The 27,292-nt window shown below is 36.8% G+C and overlaps 2 protein-coding genes across 6 annotated transcripts in view; both read left to right on the top strand.

Moving 5' to 3' along the window:
- The window catches only part of LOC585715 (ADAM 17-like protease), a 38,394-nt gene extending 26,443 nt beyond the window's left edge, over positions 1-11,951 (top strand). Inside the window, exons 16-24 of one of the 4 annotated variants that reach the window (XR_974082.2) lie at positions 444-517; positions 981-1,111; positions 2,172-2,250; positions 2,697-2,785; positions 3,776-3,829; positions 4,570-4,613; positions 8,627-8,700; positions 11,109-11,153; positions 11,743-11,805. Coding sequence is in view for 2 of the 4 variants with exons in the window: in XM_011685450.2 (XP_011683752.1) it covers positions 444-517; positions 981-1,111; positions 2,172-2,250; positions 2,697-2,785; positions 3,776-3,829; positions 4,570-4,613; positions 11,109-11,153; positions 11,743-11,809 (583 nt within the window). In the remaining 2 variants the exon portion in view is untranslated. Of the gene's footprint in view, positions 1-443; positions 518-980; positions 1,112-2,171; positions 2,251-2,696; positions 2,786-3,775; positions 3,830-4,569; positions 4,614-8,626; positions 8,701-11,108; positions 11,154-11,742 lie in introns of those variants that run through there. The other 3 variants (XM_011685450.2, XR_004061974.1, XM_785532.5) reach the window with 3 other exon arrangements.
- Positions 11,952-16,963: 5,012 nt separating this feature from the next.
- The window catches only part of LOC100891724 (armadillo repeat-containing protein 8), a 77,194-nt gene continuing 66,865 nt past the window's right edge, over positions 16,964-27,292 (top strand). Inside the window, exons 1-2 of one of the 2 annotated variants that reach the window (XM_030974732.1) lie at positions 16,964-17,153; positions 25,174-25,292. In XM_030974732.1, the coding sequence (XP_030830592.1) occupies positions 25,281-25,292 (12 nt within the window). In that variant the 5' untranslated portion in view covers positions 16,964-17,153; positions 25,174-25,280. The remainder of the gene's footprint in view (positions 17,154-25,173; positions 25,293-27,292) is intronic. The other variant, XM_030974733.1, reaches the window with a different exon arrangement.

Below are 27,292 nucleotides of genomic sequence, written 5' to 3'. Positions count from 1 at the left end.
AGTTATGCAAAGATACATTTAATTGTGTTGAAAACGCTTAGAAACCTATATATTAACTTTGTTATTATTATTATTGCTAATATTATATGTACAAATCCCATTGTCCATGATGTCATAAACAGTTTATAGTATCCGTGATCTCTGGGTATGGTACCCCAGATAGCAATTGCATGTAACTCATGTGCATAACGCCTGGGTGAACTATATTTTCATCACTGTGGATCAATTGTACATATTTTTATTAATAATGACAAATTACAGATGTGATAGACCATGCATCATTCCTGTTGGATTACATCTTGCATTCTGTTACTTGTATTAAGCTATCTTGAGGTCCCCCCCCCCCCCTGTCAATGCTAGCAACATGTCTAAACAAAAGTGTGTGGGAGGTGACTGGTTAGCCATGTATGCTATAGTAACTCTTCTCTTCTTTCCCATTACAGTGGAACATGTGTTGGAGGGAATTGCATTGCTTTCTGTGAAGTCAATAATTTCAGATCATGCATCTGCTCTCCGTGTAAGTAGGCATGCAGCATTCCTTTGGGGTATTTTCTTATATTACGGTACATGAATGATGATCGATGATTGTTTCCTGACAAACATGGACATATATCTTGCCCCTGTTATCTTATTTTATGCATATTAGTATGTAGTATCTATAAATAAATACATGTATTGACCAACAAAAGAAAAAACTTAATGTCTACAATCTTACCGAGATGATATTCCTTATTGTTGTTGGAATGATTTTTATGTCATTGTTAAAGTGGGCATTAAGTATTTGTTAAGACTATATTTCAGAAAGAAAGCGCCTCTCTATTTTTGAGGAGGAAGAAAAAAATAGATGATCCTAGTCAAAGGTCAATACAGTCAAGTTCATGGATGGGGTAGAAACCTAATGGAAAGGGTCAAAATCTTCTAATTGTCTGTGGTGATGACTGTTGTGTATGAATCTTCTCTTTTTTTTTGTATATGCCCAGTGGAGCAATCATGTTACTTCTGCTGTGTGTTTGAACCAAACGGACCATGTGAGCCATTTCTGGACCGCCACACTCGAATGGCGATACCAGTCGCAGATGGTAAACCGTGTGAAATAGGCGGCTGCGTACAGGTAAGGTTAGAACTCAGTCACACTGTCAGACCAAACTCAAACCAACTCCAAACAGACTGCTTCTTGGCTATGCTGGGCAATGTAATTTATCTGGTCAGGTGTCGGTCTGGTGTTGGTCTCTTTGGTGTGTCTGGTGTATGAATGCTATTCTTTAAATGTGTCGCGGTCAAGTGCTGTTAACAATTTATTGGGGAAGTAAAGCTTTTTGATTCAATCCCTGGTACTGCAATGATAATCTTTGATGAGACATTAATATACATGTAATAATAATAATAATACACAACATTTATTAGGCGCTTAATGCGGGTGTATCTAAGCACACCATAGTCTGACTAACAAATTATTTACCAAAACTTATAATAAACACACAACTTATACATCTGTTCTTTATTAAAAAAATCATGCATATATAATAATACAAATTAGAGTGAGATCAAACATACATAAGGTCAAACATAGGATCAAACATAAGATCGAACAAAAAAGAAATAAGACGGTGTGCACCTCCTTTGACCGACTCACAATTGCAGAATATCATTCATGAATTAAAAAGGTGCGCTTTCAGCAAAGACTTAAATCGTCCCTATTTTCACGAAGTGACGGTAGTGAATGAAAATCGCATACAATTTGCTTGCGGATTTTCCTCACTACCGTCACTTCGTGAAAATAGGAACAAAATTGGTCAAGAGAATGAATATTATGGACATTTCCATCCTTGTACAAGGCGAGTACCTTTAGGATTTATTCCTTGAATGCATTGTGTGTTGATAACAGTTGCAAAAACTAATGCCAGGTAGTAATGTCTGAAACCCTTTACAAGCACATAGTTATTTGAAAGTGCTATTATTATTATTATTATTATTATGAGTAGTAGTAGTAATAGTAGTAGTAGCAGTAGTAGTAGTATTTGGAATTAGGGAAAGACTCTTAGATCTCATGTTAGAATTCCATGATTTATTGTGGTGTTTACAGTAAGGACAAACAATTGCATTTCCCATTGGAAATCCCCTTTACAACATATGTGCTTGAGATGATAACATGGTTGTTTTTGTTATTGTAGGGCCATTGTGAGGGTCGGACGCAGGATCTAATCGCCAGATTCTTTGATGTATTTGAAGGATTCACCATCAGCACAGTGGGTGAGTATTTTTTACATTATGCTAATTCTGTAATTCTTTGTAAATAGAATGGAATGTTTTTTTATAATCACTAGGTGACCAAACATAAAGACACAATATGAACAAGCGGGATTGATGATAGTTGAGAAATTCTTAACCCAAGCAGGACATGTGCATATGAACTGTAATTTTGATAGATAAAATGGCATTTTAAGTTCTAATATCTTACTCCATTCAATGTGTTGGTACATTCTATCGTCTGTTTTTGCTTCTGATTCATCAAAACTTGAAGAAGTAACATGAAGCATGGATTAGGAGGCCAAAATTTTGTATTGCCAATTCAAATTGTTCATGTTCTTTTAAAACGAATTATAATTTGTTTAGTTAACCCATGCATTTAAAAAAAAATTGCAGGATCATTACCAGTTGTATACTATATTGAAGTTTGTTCTCTTGTTATTCTTCAGGTCGAATCATCAAAGATAATGTAGTAGGAGCTACGCTTATTATCTCTCTTCTCATCTGGATCCCATGTAGCTGTCTGGTTCACTATGTGGTGAGTTCCTTGCCATTCAAACATTGAATTCTACTCAAATATTCCATGGATAAGTTGCTACAAAAAGTTATATTTGTATAATTTTTGTCATTCTAATTTTGTAATCACCTTGATTATGTTGTTTCATTGTCATATTTCTTGAAAAATGCCAAATAAATAATAAATAAAATATCTAAAAAAAATGGCTTTTCTATTTTCACTCCTCACAAAGTTAAGCTTTCAAGATTGATGTCTTCTATAAATCTTATGTACAGTGGTGTTAAGGCTGCAAATCAGTATGTCAAACTTCTTTAGTTCCAACATAGTTGATATCATTTCTGTAAAGTCATATGGATTATAGTTATCGGGTTATAGTTATTTAGTTAATTTTTTTCTTTTCCTGGCATCCATGTGACTCTTTTCCAGATGTACTCTTGTTTTGTATTCACTGATTTTCTTTGTTTTGGCCGAATACAAAATAATTTGTTTTCTTTTTTCTTATGTACAGTGGTGTTAAGGCTGAAAATCAATATGTCAAACTTCTTTAGTTTCAACTTAGTTGATATCATTTCTGTAAAGTCACATGGACTATAGTTATAGTAATAATAATAAGAAGAAGGCTTACAAGATACTCATAGGTGTAATTTACACTGACCTCATGGATATAAGCAGTCTTTGGCTTTGCTTGTATTACACATTTGTGATTCGGAAGCTCCAGGTATTATTTCAAGTCTGAAATTTTAGGAAAAAATACACCTCTGCTACCAAATATGGTATCAGAGTTATGACATGGAGATGTTAATTGGTTGATGGTAATTGCATCCTGCCATGCATTTCCCATGTTATTATAGATCAATAGAGGCATCAATTATTACTGTTATGGAAATTGTTACCATCATTATTGTTATTATTATGTATCAGTTCAACTATCACAATAGAATACTGCCTCTGTCCACAGAAGTATTTATTTAAACCTGTTTGGTCCATATTTTGTATCTACTCCCTCTGCAGGACAAGAAAAGGGCCAGGGAGCTCAAACAGATTGACACATGGCTACACCCAGCGGTAAGTCCAAGCAATGATGAATACAATGATACATCCATCTAATAAAGTGGGACTTTGTTATAACCAATACACTAATTCTAGTCTTACATTAGATGCTGAAGGAATGTAGAGCATACCGTATAGGCTATGTGTGAGTTGAGCAGCTATTGCCTCTGTAGGTAGACGTAGCTGCTCGTTATACACACATTCACATGTACCTGCAAGGAAGCTGTTGTTTACAATGGCTCTGGACACACATGTGCAAGTACTATACCCCTCAGAATGATGATGCTCGCTTTTGCTTCCTGGTGACAACTAGTTGATGATCTGCTGTTCAGCACTCATTATAATGACTATTTTCATCATTGTGTTTTATCATTTGGATATTATTTGTATTTGTTTTAATTGTTATAATCTGTATCTCATTGATATATATTACTTAAACTGCTTTATTTTTAATCTTTGTCATCACCATCATCATCACTATCATCATCACTATCATCATCACCACCATCGTCACAATCATCGCCATCATCATCATTGTGACCATCATTGTCATTTTCATCACCATCATCACCATCGTCACTATGATCATTCACCACCACCATTATCCTCACCATCACCACTACAACCACCACCATAACTATCATCACTACCACCACCACCACCACCACCACCACCACCACCACCACCACCACCACCACCACCATCATCATCACCACCATCACTGATCGTAATATCACTCTCTCTTTCTCCCACAGAACCAAGAACGAATACTACCAGAAGACAAGCTTCGTGTTAGAAGGTACAAACCCCCCTCCGAGTATATGGAGAAAGAGACTGTGCTTTGACCTGCTCAACCATGCATCTTGCTTACTTTTATTTATTACTAACACTGCTATTATTTATTGGAAGGGGAGGGGGCAATGACAATTATTATTTTAAGTGCCATAATTCATAGAAACTTTGCTATTATTTCCAGGAAAGGATCCATCTTTGAATCTTCTAGCTATTTCACGACCAAAATGTTGTTGAATTTGTTCATTTGTTAGGTGTCTGTTGACAAAATTAATCCAACTGCACACTTTCATTTGTTGTTGAAATCATTTGTCTAGGTGTATCATGTTCATCTACATGTAATTATATTTCATTTAATACATGCATTGAGGGAAAAACTTTACTTCAGAATTATGTCACAGTTATTATACTTCCAAAATTCCAGTTGAGTCACAGTAGGTTCATGAAATATAAAGCGATACGAATTTATAAAACAGTCACCAGGGTATTCCACCCCTTCAATGTGGATATATAGATCACTCATTTATAAAATATAAAATAGAAGAACCAACTCCTTCTTTTCCTAATTTTCATACTATTATATTTTTTACAGTAAAAACCAACTGTGATGGTCCAATAATGAAATACAAAGAATAATACCATCATGGTTATGATCTCATAGTGGGAATCTTAATTTAAACCATCAAGCAACATTTTTTTCTGTCTACTTCATGATACAAATTTGAACTCCTTATACTTTGTCAGTGTACTTCATACACCAATCATGGAACAGTGAGAGAATAGGGTCAGCCATCGTCTGCTTTTAACTTGCACTTTTTTAATCAAAACCGTCCATCCATTGCGCAACATTAGTTTTATTCTTGTCAATACTGTAAGTTGCCAAAATAAAAGAATTCTTTATGTGCCTAAGTTCCTAGGTTAATAATTATGCAGGAAAGATTAATATGCCATAACCGATAAGTTCTCATGTTTTATAATATAAATTATTCTTTGAAATATTTCAACTGCTCTAATAACAACTCATGACATTATTCTTTTATATTTTGTATAAATTTATTCTTGTGTTGAAAGTGGCAAAAAGTAATTGAATGTATTTTGATCTCTATTTTGTTTTCTAACTAAACAATTTTTGACCAGCATTTTGTAATACTTTGAAAGCACATGTAAGATATAGGGTATTGCAAAAAGTGGAAAACCTCAAACCCCAAGTGGCAAATTTTATAAGTCATGCATGTTTTGTTATATCCTCTTTTGTGTATGTTTTGCATGCAAGAGGACTGCTTTCTAGGTTTTTTTCCTTTTTAACTTTGATTTGAAAAAATTTGATGCAAATTGTCAGATAGTATATTTTTCATCATCTCAGAGTCATATGTATTTGACACTGGTTTAATCGTTATGTACTTATTTCATTCCTTGGCTAGTTTGCTGGGAATTCTGAACCTCTGATCATCCAAATACTTTTAATTCTGTCTTACCATAACCTGTAAAACCAAGGAGATTTGTTGGTTTTAGCCACTTGCAATACCCTGATCATTGTTTTCTGAAACCTTTGGAAATACAAGTTCGCCAACATCCCATTGAAACGCATGTTTTTTAAGTCAACACACAGTCGACAAATTTGTACTAAAGACAGTTTCGTGAAAATATTCCCAGATTTAATATTTTGTTGCTTTCAAGAGGAAATGAACTGGATAAATTTTTTGGTCAGCATGTCTTTTCAGTTTGCATTTTGAGGTAAAGTAGGCCTATCCTTTTGTATATCTTGCAGTTCTGTTTTTGTGTAAGAATATATAAAATATTTATGAGTAAAGGTAGTTTCTTTTATTTGAAACACCAAACAAAATGAACAGATTGATAGCAGCAATAGCACCTCCTCTCATTAATATGTACCGGGAGAAAAACATTTGAAGCTAAAGACAGGAAATATTAGCACCAAATAGAGCAATATTTTCACTCCATTCCTAAGACTCCCTTTCATGATATATGAAACCAAATTTTATTTGATGGAGGTACAACTAAATGGTAATACATCATGAATCAGATGCTAAGAATGAACTTCAGAAATTAATGACCCATTACCTATTTAGATCTTCTTATCAACCATCGATTGTGGTTTGTATGTTGAAACCCTCTGCATTTACTTGTAAGTTGACCAATTTAGTCCTTCCTTGCCATACATATTTTTTGCAGTTCTTTTGCCATATATTTCATTACTGCGTGGTATTACAGTGTGTAACTTTAACATGGTTAATAAGCTTTAATATCTTTGCCATTCCCTAGATGATGCAGTATTGGTCATTTGAATGTCTTTACAGTATAATTCTTTTTCTTTCAAAATTTTGTTGCAGTCAAATTTTTTTTGCTGTATTTTTCATGAACCCAGATTAACCCATAAACTATGTATTCGTACATATTTAGATGGCACATGACAAATCCATTAATGTGTCTGTCTCTAATTCCACTCAGTATAAACCATTCTCATGTTTTCTAGTTATTTTTGTTGAAGCAGAATACATCATTAAAAGCAAGACTTTCATATCGAGAGAATTTTATATTTTGCTAAGGTATACAATTCCTATTTCCATTTCATTCAGACAAATATACACAATACCTTGTGGTTTCAGATTAATACTACCGGTAAGTTATAAACAAAATACACAAAGAGGCATTTTGTTACTCCCAGAATCTCTTTTGGAAAAAAGGGGGAAAAAGATGCAAACAAGGTCAAGTTTGAAAGACTTCTGTAATTGATATTTTAATATGAATTGAGAGTCACATTTAAAAGCTTACTTTTAATGTTAACACACATGTTTTTGCCATAAATGTAGAATGATAGCTGGAACTAATACCGAAAAAGCTGGTTCAATTCCAATTTATATGGACAGAAATGGAAAATTATGTCAAGACATTTTTGTGAGAAGGACATTTTATAAAAAACTATATGTGAAGTTTTTGTCCTAGTTGCTCGATCCTGTAAATTATTTACCGGTATGTGGAGTCACACTTTCAACATTCTCAATGGAGATATCCATTATTTATGTCAATTTTACTGGGGTCTTCCCCGCCTTAAAGTAACAGTACAGTGCTTTTTTAAAGATAGAGATGTTACATTATATAATGTAGATGTCTAAATGTATGTAAATATTAATAGTTTGAAAACTATATTTATGCAGTCGTTGAGATCAGTACCATATTGTTAGGGTCAAAGTTTGTAATTGATATAATGAGCTAAACATTTTGTATCTCCCGAAATGGAAAGTTATTTGTGAAGTGTATTTTGTAAGTTTTATAAAGATGATCATGTGATTATGGTGCAAACGAGTAAAATAATACTGCAAAAACGAACAAAGAAATAATGAAGATCTTATGTTTTGCTGATTTATTGGAAGTCTTGAGTTCATAGAAAACCTCAAGTTTGCATACTTACTTAACATATTAACCACAAGTTCGTAAATAATTGTCACCCATACTCCATAACACACTGCGTGACAAATATATAGGATTTAAAGTGTGTGGTATAGTATTGAACAAGGGACCATTGTGAACAGAAAAGGTTACAAATCAATTCTGTTAAGGTTTCATAGAAGGCTGGTCTAGACTAAGAAAAAATTATCATTCTACAGAGTTGGCTTAAGTTGATCAATATCATTCATTATTATCCCAAGTAACATTAGTATAATTTTACCTTCAGATTAACAAACATTTTGGTCAACGCTTCAAATTCTCAAATTAATGATCCTCATAAAACCTTCAACATTAAAGAACCCCTTTTATAAAGGAATCTTTTTATTAACAAAGCTTTAGAATACCAAGTATTTAACCTGACCTCTGTGTTGGCTGTACAAATTCTTCCATTTTGTCTTTGCAAACGTAGCATTATGAGCTATCAGTTTCTATCCTTATTTGATGTTGTTCTCATAAATCAAAAGCAATTAGAACTACCCATATCCCCACTCCACCCAACCTCCAATGAACCTTGATGGCTATGCCACTGGTTCATCTATTATTTTGCCCCTGTAGAGCGCCTAGAGTCGTATTTCAGTGACCTCACTTCAGCTGGTACATGTATAGCATAACAGGATATACAATCCTAAGTAAGTATCTTGGATCTCTTGTTGTTATCGTGGTGTTCTTATGCATGATTGAATGATATGGCATGAGCATGCATTATTAACAAACCTGAACAGGGTGTTTTGAATCGTGTAATGAGAAAGGATTTGATCTTTTTGTGTTTTATTGAAGGATTTTACCTTTTTTCTACCATGACATATATCCGGATAATGTTTTGAATGCAGTCAAATGCTGAACGTACATGTATCTCTTTTTTCCAGCTACTTGTATTTTGCTTTGTGTGTTTCCTTCTTACTTTTCGTGTATGCAGTAACCAGGGGTGGATCTAGCTTTTCGCCAAGGGGGGGGGGGGGGGGGGGGTCGGGTGTTTTACCCAGTGGCGGATCCACAAAAATTGCGCCGTTTTACTTTTTTCTTCTTTTTTTTTCTTCTCTTTCCCCCCTTTTTTTTGTCTTCACTTGGCTGCCCAAGGGGCTTGTTTAAACCACAGAACCCCCCCTAAATCCGCCCCTGTTAACTACATGTATACCCCTCTCTGGCTCTCTCTCTCTCTCTCTCTTCTTTCACATATGGTATCTCTTACCTGGAACCCCTGTGACTGCTGTGTTGAAAATAATAGTCTGTTTGCCCCCTCTGTTTTTATCACATTTGCCACCAAAAGACAAAACCTAATACAACGAGAAGGCGATCAAGGGTTGAGAGGGGCATTATTTTTAAACTTTTCAATTTTGAGACCTTTTTTATATTAAGAAAATAAGATACCTAAGAAGTTATAAACAGTCATGGAAAGATTGTGACAGTACAACATGGATAGAGTGGGAGGGAGGGAAGGAGTGAGAGGGTAAGAAAGGGAGAGAAAGGAGAATCTGTTTATATAGAAAGGAAAGGAATAGGAGATATACAGAGAGATGTAGAAGGAGGGAGAAGGAAGGAAGAGAGAGAGAGAGAGAGAGCTAGAGTTGAAAGCATATATCTTCTGATATTCCATATTTTGCATGTTCCAATCACAAACTGATGTCAGATTTGAGAACGTTCTTATGTTGAAAGTTTTGATGTGCGATTGTGTAAATTTGTGTAAAAATTGAATAGATTGTGTAACAAGTGTAAGTATTGTGTTTTCATATTTAGCATGCATTATTGTTATGAGTATTAATATTATTACTATTATTATTAGTTTTATATTAGTTGCAGTCAGGCGCGTACGCAGGATTTTTTCAAGGGGGGGGGGGGGGGGGGTGGTGGGGGTAAGAGGACACTTTTTTTTTTTTAGTCTCGAAATTTGAAAATTTGACATTTTGCTCCGTTGGGGGGGGGGGGTAAGGTCACCTTTTTTAGGTCAGCCATGAGAATATTTTTTTATTTTTTTTTATAAAAAAAAACAAACAAAAAAAACCAAAAAAAAAACAAAAGGGGGGGGGGGGGTTTAGGTTTTTTTTAGGGGGGTTTATACACATAAAAATACCAAGGGGGGGGGGTTAACCCCCCAAACACCCCCCCCCCCCTGCGTACGCGCCTGGTTACAGTAGTAGTGGAAGAAGCAGCTGTAGTAATTGTAGTAGTAGTAGTAGCAGGATTATTAACTGTAGTAGTAGTAGTAGTAGTAGTAGTAGTAGTAGCAGGAGTAGTAGATTCAGAATAATTCTTTCGAAATACAATGACATTGTCAGAACTCGACGATATTACTAACCTTCCCATCTCATCGACAATGATAACTTTCGTCGTGTACTTTTTAGCTAACCTGTATTTCAGTTGTGCTGCTCTTCTTCCACATTATTTGAATAATTAACACTATTTGTGTTTCACAATTCACTGACCTGACGATGTTGTGATAGTGTATTAGTGTTTTTAGCGAGCACTATATGTATACACGCGTGTATGACACGAGGTACTTGGTAGAGAAATATCATCTCAATACAGACTTTGAACTCAGCAGATACAGTTAACAACTAAATTATTCATACCCCTGGTAAATTTGATGTTTTTGTGTGTGTTTTCGGAACTCAAGAATAAAAGGTGGACTGGTTGATCGAATTCAGTATTGCCCTTTTTGAATACTTTAGATGTGAGCTTTAATATGTCACATTCTTAAGAAACGTAAATCGGGACATATCAAATTTTGACATACTTAAACAAATACACAACTTGGTAAGGGTATGAATAATATAGTTGTTGACTGTAATTTACTGTAAGCCTATAACCATTATTTTCACTAATCCTCTGTTCTATTCATGCTCTTCTATTCCTTATCGTCCTCATTATAAGGACTCTAGTCTCCAGACTCGTCCATAAACGAGAAATCGGCGAGAAGCACCCTTTTCACAGATATTTGAAGTCTATATACTGTATTCATTTTTAATCGTATAATCAGGTATGAAATAAAGAATTATGATATTTGATGTACAACGATATTCATTTTTTTTTGGTTTCATAGAAGCCAGGTGATGTTAGAGAGCTATGAAGGAAGAGATACAGAACAGTAAGTAGTCGAATATAGGTTGATTCTTATTAAAGTTTCTCACATTGCATGCACATTTTTATTTTCTTTATCATGTGACTTTGCATGTTTCAGCCAACTGCGTTTTTTAATATTTTAGTTCTTCCTGAAAAAGAAAAGAAAAAACCCAAGCATACAATCAATACTATGTACCTCTACAGACAACTGAATATATTTTCTTTGGGTAAAAATACTCAACATCTTTCCACTTTCTACTCTTTCTTCTTTCTTCCTTTCTCCACGCGCAGATTCGTATTACGAGACCAAAACAATCAGTTGAATTTTATGAAGGAAAAGAAGTTATCAAAATAGGAAAAAGAAGACAAATGAGGAAACAAGAACAGTCGAGTTTAAATATCCTAACTTCATGCTAGAAGAAAGGAAGGCGGAAAAGAATAAGAAAGAAGAAAAATAGGGGGGGGGGAATAAAGAATAAGTCTCATGGAAGATTTTTAGAAAAACAATGATTCCCTCTCTATTCAACTCGTACCTGTATCAGTTGTCACTATGTTGTGTGTTATTTTTCGTCCATTCAATTTTAACTTCCCCTTTTCCCCTCCTTGACCAACAGTCTCTTGCAGTGGTGGGACAAATCTTCAGAGGACGGTTCTCGGATAGAAGCTGAGGAATCTTTGTGATTCGTCAAACAATCAGCCAATCGAATCATCTTATTACCAATCAGCCAATCAGATCATTTCTTTCTCTCTTAACAAGGGGAGGATATGAGAAACCACTGTGATTCGCCAACAAGTAAACCTATCAGATCACGTCATGGAATGTGAGGAAATCACTGCTTGTGATTGGCCCATTGTTCTCAAGCTCACAGGAATTGTTGTATTCGCCAACCAGACCACGCCCTCTTTTAACAAACTCTTAACATTGAATAATCTGACTACTGCGCGTGGAAATCAAACCCTTTTGTTAAAATCTCTCATGAATTATTGTTGCAACCAAAATGTCTCCTGCATTCAAGAGCTCCATTATTTTTTGCTTGTAAACTTGGCTATGAAAGTGAATCTACGACCACTCAAGAGAAACGAAGTATATTTTAATTTAAAAAATGTTTACTTATCAATTTTGTGCAATAAATTAATTTTATGCAATAAATTAATTTTAGTATAAGTCTATTGTTTGTGTGATAATAACTGAGAAGAGTTCTGCTCTGAGTTTTTTTCTTTTTCCAAAATCCAAAAATTTTGTTTCAAATAGAAAATATTACTGAAATTGTTTATGAACTTATATATCTTTATATATTCTTTGAGACTTTCATTTTTGTATACCTGTCGAAATAAAATGACTTTAAACCAAGAGAACTTTACCTAGTTACATAATTGTAATCTTTAATCTTAAAGAATATTTGTGTCTTAAAGTGAGTGTTTAGTTTGTTAGAATTTATACAAATATGTCCTAATACAAGTTGCAAAATTGCACTAGGCCTATCTCTTATATACGAATAGAGATCTCCTGAAAAGATAGCGAAATAACTATTGATTTGACAATAAAAACTACCAATTGGATTTCAACGTTTCTAGTACTCATTAATAATGGATAACTTTTTTAATAGTGTTCAACGTCAATATTTTTGTGTGTACGAAATTGAATATGAATATACATGAAGACATATATATATATATATATATATATATATATATATATACCAGTCTTTCCCTCATCATTATTATGACTATCTATCTATATACATTTTTGTCTATTTGTCATATTCTATTTTCATTACTTAAACACTTTTTTTATTAGTGTTAAAAAAAGATGCAATTATTTTTTCCTGTAAAGAAAAAAGGTTGTATATAATCACCAAGAAGTTAAGTTTAGGCACTGAGATTTTGTATTATTTTTTACAAAATTGTACGGAATAGCTTTAGATTATTTTTTTTTTCAGGAAAAAATTATATCTTCGAAAAAATATTACAGTATTATGAGCTTATGTGTTGAATTGTAATCAGGTATACATTATTATTTATTTGTGTTTGATTAGTCGGCAAAAATAAAGGTGTTACATTCAATGCTTCGTATTAATTAATTTGTTATTCCTTATCAATGAATATTCAGTAGGCTTCCACCACCCCCGTCGTCATCGTCATTGTATTTTTGCTAACTTAGAAACAATCAGAATTTCACGCCGGGCGCTGATGTTCTTTGCCCGAAAACCACCTTTCTAAGTTTAATTTTTTTTGAGAGCAAGCAAATTTTACTGGAGCGGGAAATTAAAGCCTACTGTTGACATTTTGACATCAGAATACCTAAATACAGATTAGATATTTCTATTCCTTGTCCTTGGGTTTCTCTGTTTCAATTCTCTGAAAGTGAGCGAAACACATTGAATTGTAGGCCCATAATAAAGAAAAAAGGGAATTAAAAAAAAAATCACAATATGCAGAATTGATAAGACATAACAAGGACCACCTTAATTACTGCCAGAAAATGAAGAAACGGCTGCCAGAAATTTGACATATTTTCAAATTCTCACGGGGGCACGGGACGAGAGGGGGGCTGGGGGGGGGGGGGGGGGGTTAAGCTTCAATCAGCTAATCTGACTGAATGAGTTGACTCAAGCATATCTGGAGCTAAGACTACGCTCGATTTTTCGTGGAAACGGGAAACGCGTACACTGAGCCAACTTTGGCGACCGCTACTTTTGCGACCACTAAGAGGTCAACGAACTTTCATAAATTTTTTGGTGGACAGTACTTGCTAAAATCGATTTTGATTTATCCTTATTGATTTACCAATTGAAGCCATTGGACTGATATATATAAACAATAGACTGCGAAGAGTGCGCGCGAGGATTCTTTAAAGCCCCATTCGTTTATATTCATGTTACTAAAATTAAATGATAGCGGATGTTGACTTAGTGGACGCGGGGTAGCGTCTTGGTGGTTAGCGGTCGCGGGATAGGGGGAACTTTCACCCCCTCCCTACCTTACGCCGACATTTCTGTTTCTTAGTTATTAACACCAGGAGATATAGGGGAGATAGTGCACAAGAACCCCATATTATGTCCAGCTCTGGAACACTCTACTCAAAATTTGTCAGATTGGTTTAAAGTTCGGGATAATTTCAGATATTTCAGGAAATGGGTAGCGTCTTGGTGGTTAGCGGTCGCGGGGTAGGGGGAACTTTCACCCCCCTCCCTTACGCCGATATTTCTGTTTCTTATTTATTAACACCAGAAGATAGGGGAGATGGTGCACAAGAACCCCATATATGTCCAGCTCTGGAACACTCTACTCAAAATTTGTCAGATTGGTTTAAAGTTCGGGATAATTTCAGATATTTCAGGAAATGGGTAGCGTCTTGGTGGTTAGCGGTCGCGGGGTAGGGGGAACTTTCACCCCCCCTCCCTTACGCCGATATTTCTGTTTCTTATTTATTAACACCAGAAGATAGGGGAGATGGTGCACAAGAACCCCATATATGTCCAGCTCTGGAACACTCTACTCAAAATTTGTCAGATTGGTTTAAAGTTCGGGATAATTTCAGATATTTCAGGAAATGGGTAGCGTCTTGGTGGTTAGCGGTCGCGGGGTAGGGGAACTTTCACCCCCCTCCCTTACGCCGATATTTCTGTTTCTTATTTAATAACACCAGAAGATAGGGGAGATGGTGCACAAGAACCCCATATATGTCCAGCTCTGGAACACTCTACTCAAAATTTGTCAGATTGGTTTAAAGTTCGGGATAATTTCAGATATTTCAGGAAATGGGTAGCGTCTTGGTGGTTAGCGGTCGCGGGGTAGGGGGAACTTTCACCCCCTCCCTACCTTACGCCGACATTTCTGTTTCTTAGTTATTAACACCAGGAGATAGGGGAGATGATGCACAAGAACCCTATACATTTCCAGCTCTGGAACACTCTACTCAAAAATTTGTCAGATTGGTTTAATTAGTTCGGGATAATTTCAGAATTTTCAGGAAATGATCACCGCCTTGGTGGTTAGTGGTCGCGGGGTAGGGGGAACTTCACCCCCCTCCCTACCTTACGCCGACATTTCTGTTTCTTAGTTATTAACACCAGAAGATAGGGGAGATGGTGCACAAGAACCCCATGTATGTCCAGCTCTGGAAAACTACTCAAAATTTGTCAGATTGGTAGTTTTTCGGGATAATTTCAGATATTTCAGGAAATGGGTTGCGTCTTGGTGGTTAGCGGTCGCGGGGTAGGGGGAACTTTCACTCCCTCCCTACCTTACGCCGATATTTCTGTTTCTTAGATATTAACACCAGGAGATAGGGGAAATGGTGCACAAGAACCCTATATGTCCAGCTCTGGAACACTCTACTCAAAATTTGTCAGATTGGTTTAAAGTTCGGGATAATTTCAGAATTTTAAGGAAATGATCACCGTCTGTTTTTTTTTTACAAATGCACGTATCATTTATATAACTTGAAAATAGAACGGGCCTAAAATGCTTCCCAGAGGAACACCGCATGTTATGCATTAGTTTAGAACGAATATCATGAATGGCCACTACTTGGTGTCGATTAGATAAGTAGGATCTGAACCAATCTAAACTTGCCTTATCAAAACCCATTAGTAATCTGTTGTAACTTCTTCAATAAGACGTATCAAAAGCTTTTTGCAGATCAAGGAGCAGTACCATACCAACAAAGCTCCCTTGGGAGGTTTCTCTCCTAATCAGTCAAATGAATTAGACATGTTTCAGTCGAATAATCATGTCGAAAACCAGATTGAAATTCATAAATTATATCATTTTCTTTGAAGTATCTTTCAATTTGAACACGGACCGATTTTTCTAAAATCTTTGATGCTACGCTTAAAACACTAATACTTAGGTCTATAGTTGCTAACATCAGTTTTATCTTTCTTTTTATAAAGTGGAGTCACTTTTGCTATTTGCTATATATCCTCTGGAAAAGTACTCGTCAAGATAGATAGGTTCATTAAGTAACTTAGAGGCTTAAATAAAACCTTCGCACCATCTTTTAGAAATTTAGCTGGAATCAAGCCTAACCCAGTACTTTTTGATACATTCAACTTACGTAACTCTTTGAAAACAAATTGTTCACTGATTGGTAACAACTCGAAGCTGTTTTCACGTACACCTTTTCTATCGTAAAACTCACGAATATAATCATTGTCTGCGCTGAAAAAGTCGTTGGAATGGGGGAGTCGTTTACTAATTTGGCAGCCACATTTGTAAAATGAGAATTGAATTAATCAGCGATGGCCATCTTATCATGACATAAGTCCCCAAAATAAAACCTTCGTAACCATTCAAAACTTGCTATTTTTTAGTCAATTAATTGACCTTGACCTCAATGCAAAACCTTCAGTTCTGGCGATCTCAAAAGTATTACCAAATGAATTGGCATCCCCAATTTAGTTGGAAATGACACCTTAAACGTTTTTCTGGTCTATTTGGTTCAAAAGTTAAGCGTGTTTGTATATTAATTAGACCATGCGAACTGGCGGCCATTTTGGATTTGACCTCTCAGGGTCATCAGAGGTCAAATCTGACTTCCCTCCACATCTGAAAATAAATCTTATGGTTAAAGCTAACTATGCTAGAAGTTTCGTGCTTTTCTCAAAAAGTGCACAATTTTCTTGCTAAGCCGCTGCATAATTATGTCCCTGAATTTATACGGTATAACGTCAGCCGACACGTGCACAATTTTTTTCCTTTTCGATTGTACGACTTAAAGACACTTTAGTCCCCATTGTTGGTGGCTAGCGCCTCCTCCTTATTGGTCGCCAGTTTCAATGAGCGCAGTGCACTGATCTCAACGAACTCAAACCAAGTTCGATGACTGATCTCTACGGAAAAATCCGTAGAGATCAGTGGCGCAGTGCAGTGCATACCACCACCCGTGCACTGTGCATGATGCATGTTCAGATCTATCAAACAAAAGTGTGAGGAATCCGTCGAAAGTTTACACAAATTCGGGACTTGTTTATCTGACCAGTTGTTCCAGACATTAGTATAAAGAAATATTGCAGCTATGGTGAGTTGAGAACTACACAACTTATGGAAGATCTTTGGTAGTTGGTACGACTAGGGCCTAGCCTAGACTAGATCTAGGCCTAGAAAAAGTAACTTTAGATCTATAAGTATATCGTCGGTTGTTCCACTGAGACTACGTCTGGCTCCACTAGACCTTCGGATATAGACCTTCTACTTCTAGAGACTGAACGATCGCCTATGCCATCGTATGTTGAAGATATCACGGCTAGATATTAGTAGGGTGTCTGATCGCGCACCCGATGTTGTGTGCTAAAATTCTTCCCATAGAGATTACACGCATCCCTATGCAGCCTACGTGCATTGCGCGACCATGCAAAAAAAGTCAATTTTTTTTTTTCAAATCGAGATTCAAACCTTTATCAGTTGTGATCCTGAAGGTGATAATCAATGAATGAGGTGTCATATGAAAGAGCAGGTGAATTCCAATATTTCCAAAGGGGCGTAGCCCCCGAAATTCTAAAAATATCTTGGTCAAAACAGCAATTTAAACATTGTGTCCTGGCTAACTCTGAGGTTTGTCACTTTTGAGATATGACGCCCCGATCGATAAGTAGTCCCAGTCCTAAGGAACAATTCTATGTGATTATATTTTCGCTAGCCCCCAGGGATCACAACTGATAACAGTTTAAAAATACCCTTCTCGCTATTTGGTGGATCAGCTAATTAGGGGGCGTGCGCTCCGCTCAGTCCAAACCATGGTTACATCGCGTAACATCTCCGCGCACGAACGAAACCCCAAATTCAATTACACATTATAGTGACTGAAATTATGGTTGGAAATTCCCTCGATAAACCCGGAAGTGAATACACGTTATAGTCAATGGCAATATCGCGGAGACAACGTGCGTTGTCTCCGCGATATTGCCATTGACTATAACGTGCATTCACTTCCGGGTTTATTGTGCGACGAACGCCAACCATACTAGTCAATCGCACATGTCGCGGAGACAGCGTAGCTCAAGCTGCAAGTCGCGGATTGGCTTAGCAGCATGCGTACGATATGCATACGCTTGCATATCGCGCGATACAGCTGTTTGGCTAAATTTAGCAAAACAACATCACTCTGCGTGGACGTCTTTTTCGACGATTTTGACCAAAATGATATGAATATACCAGCGTGTTGGAGGGGCTGTAACTTTTGATAGAAACATCGGTGAGACTTGAAATTTGAAATGTATTATTCTGATAACATTTTTTATTCAAATATCAAACAAAAATGGTGAAAAACGATCCCAAATTGAAATTTGAAAAATCGTTCAGACACCCTAATATTAGCCGTTAGGGCTAGGCCCCTCCCACAAACATGACAAAATGCAAACTTAAGGGGAAATAGATTAGAATCTAGATCTAGATCTAGATCTAGATCATTTATCTTCAATTGCAGTAATTTTCTAGGCAATTGTCAGTCCCTAAAAGTTCCCTTTTTACCCCCCCCCCCCCTTCCTCACGAAATATAAATATAAAAGAAATAAAAGGACTTACATGTAGATCCTAGATCTACCGAGCTTTTGGCTGCTTCTCGATGACCCACGTCAAGCATTGACCGACAAAAATCAAAATGGTGGCTAATGAATATTCAATGACCTCGCCTCGGCTAGCTCCTCCGCGCGTCACGTCGAGGATAGCGCGCGCACGTGAAGCAGACAACACGAGAACTCAAACGTGAGTAGCAGCAGCGTGATGTACATGTAGGGCCTACAGGTACATGTAGGGTGTCTGATCGCGCACCCGATGTTGTGTGCTAAAATTCTTCCCATAGCATAGGTAGGGAGGCCAATGCCCAAATCTAACTTTTTAATTACGAATTTGTTTAAAATAAAACAAAGATTAAAAGAAAGCATTTACTTTCACTAAGAAAACTCACCCATCTGCCGACTCCAGAAGTTCCATAAAATAGGAGATATCCAGCTTTTAAGCACTCCCTTCCTTCTACGCTTGGCCGTACGCAAGAGCCTTGAAACAATCAATTTCATGGTCCCAAAAATTACGTCGAGAATTAGACAGGCCCGAGGGAATGGGCGTGTCATCATGGTCATTGCCCGGACAACAAGTTCAAAACTTCGCGCGAAAGTACATTCATCATCACCGGCTAGCCTTGAATTAGTCGCACACACCGACACAGTACTACAGGCCGTCCAGGTACGGTAATTGCATGCAAGCCGCAATCGAGCCATGCTAGCCATGCCATAATGAGAGAAAGCTCGAAAACCACTCATTGTAAATTAAGAAAATGATTGAAATAAATAAATAGGCCTACCTTAGTTTTGATATGTATTCCAATTATTTCCTCATGAGTAAAGATCAATCTGACACTGCAAAATCCAACAGTTGCAGCGAACACAATACGATCGATAAATCCCACAGTTGCAGCGAACACAATAAGGAATCAAGAATCAAACATAGTCAATAGGACTGCACGCATTGATAGACGTGTACTGACGGAGATATTTCTCTCCCTCTCTCTCTCTCTCTCTCTCTCACTAACCATGACGATATCATACACTAAAACACACACGTTCAAATCATGGCATTCATTACACTTCTCAATTGGAGTATTAGACTGCTCACGTAGACTTTTTTTTTTTACTGAAATGTCATTTTTTTACACTTCTCATACATTACTGCACGACACTGGTGTCTAGTGCTGAGAAAAAGGTACTATGTGTGAGACTACGTCAAATTTGTTTTGCGCGCGATGAGACCGGACCTCATACATATTCATATTATGATGTCGCAAGACTTCTATTTTGGGCTGGAACAATGACGTCTTTGTCCACAGTTTTGCTCCCCAATTTGAGATGGCTCTAGCTATGGGGCTCAAACCAACGCAAGATTGACAAAAACATCGTACTCTATCTACCTTTGATTGTGCAGTTTGTAAAAATCTGCAATTAAAAAGATATAATCCTTTTTCGTTATATTTTCTAGTTGTTAAAAGTGACATTTGTGCACAACTGATATGTTAATCTCTATCAAAAGTTCTTTGATATTAAATTGATTCCATATTTTTAGGCGCTACCTTCAGTCATTGAGAAGGATTTTAGTGAGCTAACCTCATCGCCCTCTAGGACCCGTCTAGTTTCTCTTGTGCGTCCGTTATTTTCGTCTGCTAGCGCAATTATTGGATCAAAATACATCAAAATCTGCAGGATCGTCAACAAATGGTGAAAGACCATTACAGATCCGTGATTATAGGTATGTTGTGGAGTGTGTAATTGTGTATTTGTTATACATTTTATTCCATAGATATTTGTTTTCTTTTTTTTCCCCTTTTTTTTTCTTCTGGTAATTTTCTGACTTGGACGACGAGCGCACAAATCGTAGGCGTAGAAGCCTTACGCCCGGGCATTGGCCTCCCTACCATAGGTCTAGAGATTACACGCATCCCTATGCAGTCTACGTGCATTGCGCGACCATGCAAAAAAAGTCAATTTTTTTTTTTCAATTCGAGATTCAAACCTTTATCTGTTGTGATCCTGAAGGTGATACTCAATAAATGAGGTGTCATATGAAAGAGCAGGTGAATTCCAATATTTCCAAAGGGGCGTAGCCCCCGAAATTCTAAAAATATCTTGGTCAAAACAGCAATTGAAACATTGTGTCCTGGCTAACTCTGAGGTTTGTCACTTTTGAGATATGACGCCCCGATCGATAAGTAGTCCCAGTCCTAAGGAACGATTCTATGTGCTTATTTTTTCGCTAGCCCCCAGGGATCACAACTGATAACAGTTTAAAAATACCCTTCTCGCTATTTGGTGGATCAGCTAATTAGGGGGCGTGCGCTCCGCTCAGTCCAAACCATGGTTACATCGCGTAACATCTCCGCGTACGAACGAAACCCCAAATTCAATTACACATTATAGTGAATAAAATTATGGTTTGTCATTCGCGCGATAAACCCGGAAGTGAATACACGTTATAGTCAATGGCAATATCGTGGAGACAGCAATATCACATTGTCTCCGCGATATTGCCATTGACTACAACATGTATTCACTTCCGGTTTCTACTGCGCGAACAGCCACCCATACTAGTCAATGGCACATATCGCGGAGACAGCGTGGCTCAAGCTGCAAGTCGCGCATTGGCTTAGCAACATGCGTACTATATGCATACGCTTGCATATCGCGCGATACAGCTGTTTGTCTGAATTAAGCAAAACAACATCACTCTGCGTGGACGTCTTTTTCGTCGATTTTGACCAAAATGATATGAATATACCAGCGTTTTGGAGGGGCTGTAACTTTTGATAGAAACATCGGTGAGACTTGAAATTTGAAATGTATTATTCTGATAACATTTTTAATTCAAATATCAAACAAAAATGGTGAAAAACGATCCCAAATTGAAAATAGAAAAATCGTTCAGACACCCTACCTATACGCTGTAGTGGACGCGCGTTTGTGTAAAGAAACGTTACACAAAACTTGGCCAAACTTAATCCCTAATTTTGATATTTTACCGGATGCGTATCCAATGCATTTAAAGTCTTAAATTAGCTAAATGCTTAACTACTTCGGTTCCACTTACCAACTTGACTACTTGACTACTTGAATCCGTTTAATCAGGGGTCCCTTTTCAGGAAATTATGGGTCAAGATTGACATCCATGAAGAAAATTGACAGTGGTAATTGTCCTGATACACTATTTTTTCAATTCGTCATCAATTGAACATCAATTATATTTAGTATCATCATTATTTGTTATGTTTATTCTTTGCCTATCAAATCGAAGAATTGACACCCCCCCCCCACCCGATTGGAACAAAAACGGAGTTGAATGAACTCCGGGGATGGATTCCATTTTATTAAGGAAGCTTCCCGTGGTCAGTATAATATGTGCATGTTTGTCAGAGTGGAAATCATGAAATATGCTTCTTCTTTTTTTCTTGAAAAAATGTTATTGACAATCATTATGAAATTACAATACAACTACCCCCCCCCCCTCGATATGCAACTAAAACGGAGTTGATATGTATATTATTATAACTGTTGGTATGTGCATGTGATAAGTGTTGATTAAAAGTAACCGAGGGATAATTAGACGGGGAGGGGTAGGATTAACGCAGGGTGATGCCCCAAACAATAGAAATGGATCAAAACAAGCATGTGATTACGGATATATTTTTTCTGAAGCGTTACACCTAAACCAACGATTTACCTTTCACAAATGAAAAAACGTGCCTCTTATCCCCATTTAAAGAAAAAAAAACGGAAGGAGAATGAGATGAAAAAAGAAAAAAAAGAAGTAGACAGGGAGATTATGAAGCAGAGAGAGGGAGAAGAAAAAGAAGAAGAGGAGGTGAAGAAGAAGAGGAGATGAAGAAGCAGAGGGGGTGAGGGAAGAAAAAAAGGAAGGCGAGGAAAAAGAAGTAAGGGGATATGTAGAAGGAGGGGAGAAGAAAAGGAAGGAGAAGAAAAGAAGAGTAGATGAAAAGCAGAGGGGGCGGGGGAGAAGAAAATGAGGAAGAGTAGATGAAGAAGCAGAGGGGATTGTGGAAGGAAAAAAAGGAAGGAGAGGAAAAAGAAGGGGATATAAAGAAGCAGAGGGGGGGGGGGGGGGGGGAGAGAAGAGTAGATGAAGAAGCAAAGGGGTGGGGTTGAAGAAAAAAGATGAAGAGTAGATGAAGAAGCAGAGGGGATTGCGGAAGAAAACAAAGGAAGGAGAGGAAAAAGAAGAAGGGGAGAAGAAAAGGAAGGAGAAGAAAAAGAAGAAGGGGAGATGAAGAAGCAGGGGGAGAAAACAAAGGAGAAGAAAAAGAAGAAGAGTAGATGAAAAGCAGAGGGGGCGGGGTAAAGAAAATGAAGAAGCAGAGGGGATTGGGGAAGAAAAAAGGAAGGAGAGGAAAAAGAAGGGGATATAAAGAAGCAGAAGGGGGGGGGGGGAAGGAAGAAGAATAGATGAAGAAGCAAAGGGGTGAGGGTGAAGAAAAAGAAGAAGAGTAGATGAAGAAGCAGAGGGGATTGGGGAAGAAAGCAAAGGAAGGAGAGGAAAAAGAAGAATGGGAGATATATAAGCAGAGTGGGGGGGGGGGGGGAGGAAGATGAGTAGGTGAAGAAGCAGAGGGGCGGGTCCGGGGGGGGGGGTGGAAGAAAAAGAAGTGGAGATGAAGAAGCAGAGGGATGGGGGAAGAAAAAAAGGAAGGAGAGGAATAAGAAGAAGGGGGAGAAGAAAAGGAAGGAGAAGAAAAAGAAGAAGACAATCTAAAAAGAAGAACAAACATAGACACACGAAACAAGCAGAGAACTTATTAATCAATTCCAAATTTAATTTGTTCACCAATGAATTGAATGTTTGAATGACGAGAGCTAGCGTAGCGTATTTTTCATATTATGTTTCAAGTGTTTCTAAACAAAGGGTACTTTGGAGACAAGGTGTCTGGCAACATGCGTTTATCTCAGAAGTTATTTATAAACAGATCATGTTTGCGCGGTGAGATCATGTGATCTTAGTAGTGATGATTGAATCTTCGTGAGAGAGAGAGAGAGAGAGAGAGAGAGAGAGCAGTTCTGGCCTGAAAACTAAGCGTATGCATTTGTTCGAATCTCTGAATTTCGGCATATCTGGGGTATAAATATAGCTTAATTATTTCTGTAAGTTTGGACCATCAAATCCATTTAAATTAATTTTAAATGGCATTTGAAAATGGCTCTAAACTCTTAAAACTTCATATTTTAAAGCACACTTAAGCTTTTTTGTGCGTTTTCAAGTCTGCCTAAATTGAAAACCGTTAATGGTAGGGGAATGAATTTTGGCACATCAATAGAAGGTATGGAACTCACTTCTTTTTAGCATTTTGAGCCATCGACCTACTTGAACTAAAGTTTAAATGGCTTTTGAAAATGGCTCTAAACTTCAAAGAAATACACTCTTCAAGAAGTCCAAATTGCCATCAGTTTGCCTTTGGTTGGAGAGAAGGGTTGGAGAGAGGGTAGGGGTGAAAGAAATGAGGAAAATTTGAGTAGGCCTACCTTACTTATTTACTATATAAACAAAAATAATAACAAATCCCTTTTAATTGAAATTCATGTTGTGAAAACCACCTTTCTTATAGTTCTACCTAACTTAAATCTACCCAAAACAAGAAAATAATACTTTTTTCGTGAAAACAACGCAGTCAAACTTACCCCCGTCTTACGACTTTTGATCCGGTTTCCAAACCTCCGATGAATGCGTATTATCCCCATTTTAGCCACGCGCTATGTGTGCGCTATACGTGCGCTACACATGAACGTCCGATGCTTGCAAAAAAATGAAAAAAATGTTCGGCGGGTAAGTAAATAATTCTAGTTTTCCATTTCCTTTACTAATTTTCTTTTACATGACATACATGAACAGTATTTGCACAATAATAGTATATTATTTCATCTTTCAAAACCGTAATTAACGGTGTAATAAACTGCCCTCGTGTATTAACCGCACCCCTCTTTTTTCTTTTTTTTTGCCGAATCTGTCGGCAGCAAGCCAGGTCCGTGTTAAAAAACCCCATTTAACTGCAAGGTGCAGCTGAATGTGTAAGATCATTAATGTAAATTAAAAAACAGTAGAGGACCTAGGATAGAACCTTGTGGTACGCCATGTGTAATAGAAGAAAAGTTGGAGGAATTATTATTATAAACTACATATTGAGATCTATTAGAAAAATTACTTTCAAACCAAGATGACAGACAAATTTGAGTGTTGTACTAGTTTCTGAGTGGTGAGTCAACGCATCAATTACTGAGCTGGGAGACATTGCCAGGCATAGCGCCAGGTGGAGGGGCATAAATCAAAACTTAATTATTTTATTTTTGTACCTGTGTATATAAGACGCACCACCGACTTTCAATTTTTTTGGGCAGCAAAAAAGTGCGTCTTATACACAGAGATTTACGGTACGGTAAATAACCGTAATAAATCTGTTTTTGTAACTTCCAGCTGATACACAAAATCATGTAGAAAAAACTGAAGAAACTGCCACTGATTTTTCCTCCGTCGTGTCTTGTTTCGCTATCGTTTAGAGAATCTTCGAGTTACAAGCTATTCATCCATCAAAACAAAATTGACCACCAAAAACCTGGTCCCTACGCTCCGTTTTGCACCCACAAAAATTTACGGGTTTTTACGTATGCGCCACATGGTAAGTTATGGGTCAAGTTATTTACGACCAAATTTGTGATAAGATTTTTACACAGAGATTCAGCGTGTGCGTGGCGACCAAAATATGCACACAAGGAATACGAAGTGGCCCATCACCAGTATTGGCAGTAGACTTCTGAGTTTGTATTTGTTTATTTAAAAAAAAAAATTGTCAACACTAATGAGTTGATAAGATTGTATTTCACTGTTTTTTAGGTGTCATCAATTGTCACTTAAGTACTGATTTTTAGTGAATTCTGGTGAGTTTTGTACAGTTGTGTTTCAAAATGAATAGAGGTGGTCTGAACAATTTTTACTACACAAAAAATACCTAATGCCTCCTTGAGTAAGTATGAGTATGATACAAATCAAATCAATGCATTAAAACTTATTTATTTAATTCATTAAAATGCTCTCTTTTTGAATGGGTTAAAGGTAAATACCAGTTTTGGAAACACCCCCCTCTCAAAAAATAAAATGGAAGCTCTTATTACCAGTCATGTGAAAGAATATGTTTTGACTAATACGTGATGATACAAATTTTGCCGAGAAGCCACCTACTAATTGATATATTTGGTAAATTAGTATATCTATGTGGACCGGATAGATATTGCGCACGTGTCGCGTAGTCCCATACACATCTTTCTGTGTACAGTGCTTGTAACTTTGCCAAGACTGGGCCAAATTTCTTATCATTTTGATGATTCCACAACCTTACAGTACACACCAATTCTTATATGCTAAATGATCAACCTTTTCTGATCGATTCCACAACGTTTCTTTCACAATGCAATCGCACGACCAGAACTGATCTTTATCTTTAATGGTTAAATATGAATTGAATTGAAATTTATTGTCCCTTTCAGGAAGCCAGAAACCTTAATCAAAGATATAGGCCAGTAAGCCTACTACATGTAAATAAACTCAACAAAATGTATCCTTTTAGAAAGTAATGATAAAGATGTCCCAGTAATGGAAAAAGCAGCCCCTGAATGTTAAAAAAGTAGCCCCAAAAAATTTCAGGAAAATTAGATATATCAAGCCCCCCCCCCCTCATTTTTTTTTGTAGGTCACTCAGTGAGCCAAAGTGATGATCTACATTGTATACAGTGCATCCCAGAAAAAACGAAACCAAGAATTATTGATGTTTTATCATAACTTAATCACAATTATAATTGATAAATGACACACATTTGTAAAGCCTAGATCCTCCTCTTTCATTTGATGCAATTCATATAATGCATATTTCACGCATGAGTGATCAAAATGAATTTGAAGAGAGGAAACCAAAAAGTCATTTGGCGGACGGTATCTAAATGTCAAAGAGAAAATCACATTTCTAGAAAGTTGAGTTTCTGTCCTTTCATATGATGATGATGATGATGATGAACAGCATTTGTATAGCGCCATTTATCTGCAAAAGCATTCAAAGGCGCCTGGCTCCCTCAATATGTCACATATTATTCGCAATGTTGCCGGAAAAGATAGGTTTTGAGTTCAAATTTAAAGGTATCAATGTTGTTACAATTTCGAAGTTGGACAGGTAGAGAGTTCCAAAGATGCGGAGCAGATGAAGAGAAGGCTCTATCCGGCTCATATGACACCTCAATCAGGGAAAATGAACTAGGAATAACAAAGTTCTGTTCGTTTATTAAGTAGTGCTTGCATTTCCATAATTTTATTGAACAAATTCGTTTTCACTGGCTGCTTGCCGTAGCAACAAACGGACTTAAAGGGATAGTTGAGTTCTGTTGCAAAGGGTGCTACACAAAATACTTTTTTTGTGAGATAATGAAAAACTGTCAAAATCATCTTTGTTTGATCAAAATCTGTTCAGAGACGGCTGAAGTATAACGATTTCTAATACTTGTGTACCACCACAAATTATTAGATATTTTTAAAAATTTGAAGAAAAAAATGGTTGAAATAAACGAATAACGCCTTTTACGTCGTAATTCAGCCAATGTTGGATTTTTTGTTGGCATTTTCGTGTTGCTCATG

The sequence above is a fragment of the Strongylocentrotus purpuratus genome, unplaced genomic scaffold (assembly GCF_000002235.5).
Source record: "Strongylocentrotus purpuratus isolate Spur 01 unplaced genomic scaffold, Spur_5.0 spur5_scaffold_7, whole genome shotgun sequence".
Lineage (NCBI taxonomy): Eukaryota > Metazoa > Echinodermata > Echinoidea > Camarodonta > Strongylocentrotidae > Strongylocentrotus > Strongylocentrotus purpuratus.
This window is presented reverse-complemented; position numbering and strand designations above follow the sequence as displayed.